Source organism: Vicia villosa, unplaced genomic scaffold, assembly GCF_029867415.1.
Source record: "Vicia villosa cultivar HV-30 ecotype Madison, WI unplaced genomic scaffold, Vvil1.0 ctg.000084F_1_1_3, whole genome shotgun sequence".
Classification (NCBI taxonomy): Eukaryota; Viridiplantae; Streptophyta; class Magnoliopsida; order Fabales; family Fabaceae; genus Vicia; species Vicia villosa.
The window spans coordinates 468,314-474,570 of record NW_026705007.1 but is presented as its reverse complement, the minus strand read 5'-3'; the positions used below and the strand labels follow the sequence as shown (position 1 = coordinate 474,570).

Sequence of the window (6,257 nt, the reverse complement as noted above, 5' to 3'; positions counted from 1 at the left end):
GTATTATCATCAGAACCATTATAAACACGTGACAGTTGTAAATAATTATACCTGCAAACATGTAGATTCATAAATTTCATAAATTATAAAGAAACAAAAGACTTATAAAATCTAAAAAAGAAACAGTTAAAGTATAAGTATGGGCAATATAATTTTCCTTATGTATCATTTTGGTGATCTAATCTAATTTTCTTTTATTTTCAAACTTCTCTATTTTCTCAGACCATAGATTATGTCCTTTTTTAATCTATTTTTTTCGATTTTCCTTTTTTTTTAATAAAAATTTGAAAATATTTTAATAACGAGGGATGCAAGTCCAAGTTTAAGAAACTCTAAAAAAATATAAATCTTTTCATAAATAAGCTCCCTTGATAGAAAAGTTAAGGAACACCAAATCACATCTAAAAAAATATCTTAAGAGGTTTGTGTCAAAGATGTTTGGATAGCAAATTTAAAAATCTATAAATAATTTTTTTTCATGAATAATTATATAATAATTTAAAGTCTAAAAACTGAACGCACGTTTTTAAAACAAATACTCTACATTTAATTATAATTATATTTTTTATATTTTATCCTAAAAAAAGTCAATAATTCAACTAATTTTCAATATCAAAAACAATTTCTAATGGTGTGTTTGTTTCAAGGTTACTAAAATTATTCTTCGGAATATGAGTATGGGAATACAATATTCCCATGTTTGATTCAAGTTTTAAAAAGTTATTACAAGGAATTTTTTATTCCAAGGAATATTATTTACACATTATTTTTCAATTCTTATTCCAAGACATAAAGGGTGAGAATAAAATATTCCCATGGGAATAACTTAAACCAACTCTAACTTCCAACTATCACACATTATTATTATTATTTTTAATGTTTTATAATTTAAAATTAAACAAATTTTATTATTATGCCTAAGAATCTAAATTTCTACCAAACACATAGATTGGAATAATATTTCCGGGAATAATAATCCTTGGAATAGTATTCCAAAGAATATAATATTAAGCCATGAAACAAACACACCGTAGGTGTATATATAAAAAAACAGGCTAACAAAACACACATTATCAACAACACAATTTGATCTTACATCTGTCAAAAGAAAGTGTCATCTTCCATGTGCCTCTATCCCACAACAACATATCAGCGACAAACACCTTTGTTTTACTTTGTCACTCTCATTTTTTATTGCCGTCTCTCCCCAAGACCATACCAATGCCATGTAACACAACTTAATGTTAAAACAAACAAAAAATATGAATTTGCTTGCAAGCTGTTCATGGTAGCAACAAACAACAATAATTTAGTTATACAAAAAACGCATTATTTTTTTTTTAAGGCCTGCACGCGGTGGAAAAGCGCGTGGGAAGTGATAAAACTGAAAAGGCGTTGTGAACGAAATTAAGTGATTCTTAAAAGAAAAGGAAAAAACGTAAGGAGTTAGGACCAGTAAACAAGAGTAGTAGCATCAGCTTTATTTGGTTTTTCACTTTTGTGAGCCTCGTGATACTATTATACTACTGTGTGTGTTTGTGTTGTATTGTTGTACCTTCTCTCTTTTACATTACATAGCCTCTCTTTCTCTCACTCACACAATTTCTATCACTATGGCTTTTCTCAGCTTAACCCAAACCACATTCTTCACCGATCTTCATTAATTTCAGTTCAACAACAAAGAAATAATGGCTTCGGTTATTTTTATTATTCTTCATTTATTTCTGCAGCTGAGTTGTTGTTTTCGAGTTAGTAACTCGGAGCCGACTCAGGACAAGCAAGCTCTCCTTGCTTTTATTTCACAAACACCACACTCTAACCGTGTTCAATGGAACGCTTCGGATTCCGTTTGTAACTGGGTCGGTGTTCAATGCGACGCTTCAAGTTCCTATGTTTATTCACTCCGTTTACCCGCCGTTGGTCTTGTGGGTCGGGTCCCGTCAAACACAATAGGAAGGCTAACGAATCTGCGTATTCTCAGTCTCCGGTCTAATGGTCTCTCCGGCGAGATCCCTTCCGATTTCTCTAATTTGACTTTTCTTCGTAGTGTATATCTTCAGAAGAATAAATTCTCCGGTGGGTTTCCGTCTAGTTTAACTCGGTTAACTCGTTTGACTCGCTTGGATCTCTCTTCCAACAACTTTTCCGGCTCAATTCCTTTCTCCATCAACAACTTGACTCATCTCAGTGGTTTGTTCTTGGAGAATAACACGTTCTCCGGTAGTCTTCCGAGCATTACTGCAAATTTGAACGGCTTTGATGTTTCTAATAACAATCTCAACGGTTCAATCCCCAAGACGCTGTCGAAATTCCCGGAATCTTCTTTTGCCGGAAACATTAATCTCTGTGGTCCACCATTGAAGTCGTGTAGCCCGTTTTTTCCAGCGCCGGCGCCGTCACCGGGTTTAATTCCGCCGGTGATTAAACCGGGGAAGAAATCTAAGAAGCTTTCCACAGGCGCCATTGTTGCAATTGTAGTAGGTTCTGTTCTGTTCGTAGCGTTACTGCTTCTACTGTTACTATGCTGTCTCCGGAAACGTCGCCGGCAACCAGCGAAACCACCAAAGCCAGTTGTTGCCGCGGCTCGTTCCGCGCCTGCAGAAGCCGGAACATCGTCTTCCAAGGACGATATAACCGGTGGATCAGCAGAAGAAGCGAGGAACAAATTGGTGTTCTTTGACGGAGGAATATACAGTTTTGATTTGGAGGATTTGCTTAGGGCTTCTGCGGAGGTTTTGGGAAAGGGAAGCGTTGGGACTTCGTATAAAGCGGTGTTGGAAGAAGGAACTACGGTGGTTGTTAAGAGGTTGAAAGATGTTGTTGTTACAAAGAAAGAGTTTGAGATGCAAATGGAGATTCTGGGTAAAATTAAGCATGAGAATGTGGTTCCTCTTAGAGCTTTTTACTTCTCCAAAGATGAGAAATTGCTTGTGTATGATTACATGCCCGCCGGTAGCTTATCTGCTCTACTTCACGGTATGTTATTATCAATGTCATTATGCTTAATTTTATGGTAATTAAGTAATTAATCATTCATTATTCATTCAATAGTAGTACTATGCAGTAGAAGTTTTATTCAAAATTTCATGAATATGATATGATTTTTATACTTTCGAGGTGTTTTGTTTCCGACATTTCCTTGTGTTCATATTTGGAGTTATACCTTTTTGATGGAATTAGCATTGTCTGTTTCTGGAATTTTGACTAAATTCCTGTTACAGCTGTTACACTAGTGGAATTTAGGTTATTTTAATTTCAATTACAGAAACATTTTAATGTGTTTATTGGTAGTAGTATTTGTTTATTGTTGTGAAGTAATGTGTGTGCTTAATCTTAATGCTTAGTGCTTGATGACGGAGGATATTACTAATGTCATAATGTTACTTGCATATTAATTTATGAATCAATGGTTTAATAGGAAGAGTGTACCGTAAATGGGAAGTTTGTGATGTTATGCTTTTCCCTCCATAATAATGTAGAACATGCTTCTGAAGCAAACATTCTCAACTCATTATATTATTGATTTGCAAGGTTGTCTTTTTTTATTATTTAATAATTCATTTTCCATTGTTGCATTTTCTTCCCCCATCCAATGCACTCATGATATGTCTCTCCGACATTATTTCTACCTGTTTTTGTTCTTTGTTCTTTTCTTTTTCCTCCTTTAATGGAGAAAAGTAAAGGTAGTGTCGCATTGACTATTTCTCTCCGTGATTGATAAAATAAAAAGGAGAACCAGAATTTCTGTTTTTTTTTTTTACTTTGCTTTTGAATAACGTTAGGTTCACTCAAAGTGAAAGAGAAAAAAACACTCAAACTAAACTACAAACAATCTCAAATTCATGCTTTTTATTTTATACAAGTTCCACGACATTGAACAAATGATTTCATTGTGATATGATATCTTGCTGAATTAAAACTGCTAGAAGCCACGAGACTATGAGACGAAAATAGCAATAAAAATAGATTGATTTATTACTTTAGCAGTTGACATAAATCATAAATATTGATTAGTTCAAATATCTTTTTAATATTAATTATGCATTTGTTTAATTACTATTACTACTATGACTATATAGGAAGCAGAGGATCTGGGCGAACACCGTTAGATTGGGACAACCGAATGAGAATAGCCCTCGGAGCATCAAGAGGACTAGCATGCCTCCACGTGTCAGGCAAAGTAGTCCACGGCAACATTAAATCTTCCAACATCCTCCTCCGAGGACCCGACAATGACGCAGGCGTTTCGGACTTTGGTCTCAACCCGTTATTCGGAAACGGATCTCCATCAAACCGGGTCGCTGGCTACCGGGCACCCGAAACCCTAGAAACCCGAAAAGTCACATTCAAATCCGATGTATACAGCTTCGGCGTTTTGCTGTTGGAGCTATTAACAGGAAAAGCACCCAATCAAGCTTCACTAGGTGAAGAAGGAATCGATCTACCAAGGTGGGTCCAATCCGTTGTTCGCGAAGAATGGACCGCAGAGGTTTTTGACGCTGAGTTGATGAGGTTTCATAATATCGAAGAAGAGATGGTTCAGTTGTTGCAGATAGCGATGGCTTGTGTTTCTGTGGTGCCTGATCAGAGACCAAGTATGCAAGACGTGGTGCGCATGATTGAGGATATGAATCGTGGGGAGACTGATGAGGGTCTTCGTCAGTCGTCGGATGATCCTTCTAAAGGATCCGAGGGTCATACTCCACCTCAGACTAGGACTCCACCTAGATCGCGCACACCGTAGTAAAACCTGTTAAAGAAAAAAAAAGTAAAGTATTTGTTGAATTAAAATTAAAATTAAAGATCATAAAAGAAAAAAGGACAAGACAAGGTGGTGGGTCACTCTTATGCCTACTCTGCTCTGCTCTTTCCGGTGGTGGTCCAATTAATGTGTATTTTATTCCCTTAAATGTATTTTATTTTAATTTTTTATTTTATTTTATTAGTTTTGATGATTTTTATTTTTTACAGGGTGGAGAGTGTGATAATTGTTCATGAAAGTGGGGTTTGGGGGTTAGTTGTTTTCCTTGTACCGATTAAGATTGACCATTTAATGATTTTTAATTGCTTTTTTCCTCAGTTTTTTTTTTATGGTTAAATGTTTATTAGCAGTAGTAATTGTTTTGACAGGCTTGTCGTATGTTAGTGTGGTCATTATAAGCAAAGCGGTTGTTACATAATGATAACATAAACTCTGCATAGACGTCACTTGCTTTTGATAATTACTCATGGTACCAAAACAAGTTACAATGAATATAAGCATGGTGAAAAGTAATCATAAACAAATGTAATCAACGTTGGAATTGATTAAAATAATAAGTTAAGCAAAATATGTAAAATGAATCACACGCGCTCTGGTGAGAGTGTGTTGAGCATATCACATGTAAAGCAAAAGAAGGACTGATTCACATGGAGCCGGCCAGGAGTGGTGGGAAAATGTAGGTAAATGACAGAGTTGCCCTTGGTGTTTTTGTGTGGAGAACAGGCTGGCGGGAGTTTTGTATTGTGAGTAACGAGGAGCTTTTTGTTTTTTGACCCAATTATATTGGACCCCACTAGTTAATCCAGTTGTCCAATCTTATATTACTAGTACTAATTACAGTTTGGTGTTCTTATTATTAGTTGCTTACTAAACACATCATATGCTAGTTACGTTAACTTACTCACTAGTCGTTTTTTCTCTACGTACAAATTGTCCCTGTGTTAAGATTTCATGTCAAAGGAAACGAAAAGAGTTATGGCGTTTCACAGAGTGTAAGTTGCATATATATAGTACATCGATTTTAATTATTTAATGTTAATAGAGGAGTTTTATTGAGTTAAGATGGACTATGTAGTAACTGCAGATTAGAAAACAGTGTTATGTTGTCAATATTGTTGAGCTACTATTTGACGCTAGTACGTAGGAGAACGCGCCAACGCTTCAAAACTTGTTCCATCGCATTCATTCCTCCATAATTCAAGCTACTAATAGCTGACATGTGGTGAGACATTGGGGGAGGTCGCAAACTGTCATTTACTTGCATGTGTTTCTTTGTCTTTACCCTTCAAATTATTTCAAAAAGTGCATAGTAGTGTAAGGAAAACTATTTATTTAAGAAATATACTTCTTGTAAAAAAATGGCATTTAAAAATTTTGTAAAAAAAGTGAACACAATATCTCAATGCACCACATCGATCTCTTATACACCGAGCAAAATTTCATTTTTGCCATCAATTTTTGTAGATACACTTCCGAAAGCATCCCATTTATGTAA

The 6,257-nt window shown here is 35.3% G+C and overlaps 1 protein-coding gene across 1 annotated transcript; it reads left to right on the top strand.

Moving 5' to 3' along the window:
- Positions 1-1,434: 1,434 nt before the first annotated feature.
- Positions 1,435-5,089, top strand: LOC131623859 (probable inactive receptor kinase At2g26730). Its single transcript, XM_058894859.1, has 2 exons — positions 1,435-2,976; positions 4,080-5,089. The coding sequence occupies exons 1-2, from the start codon at positions 1,689-1,691 to the stop codon at positions 4,742-4,744; spliced, it is 1,953 nt and encodes a 650-aa protein (XP_058750842.1). The 5' UTR covers positions 1,435-1,688; the 3' UTR covers positions 4,745-5,089.
- Positions 5,090-6,257: the final 1,168 nt, after the last annotated feature.

What these genes read in the sequence shown, in the direction of transcription:
- LOC131623859 (XM_058894859.1), top strand. Translation starts at nt 1,689, where the DNA reads ATGGCTTCGGTTATTTTTATTATTCTTCATTTATTTCTGCAGCTGAGT. An exon ending in CTTATCTGCTCTACTTCACG is followed by an intron (nt 2,977 to 4,079) that starts GTATGTTATTAT and finishes ATGACTATATAG; the next exon opens with GAAGCAGAGGATCTGGGCGA.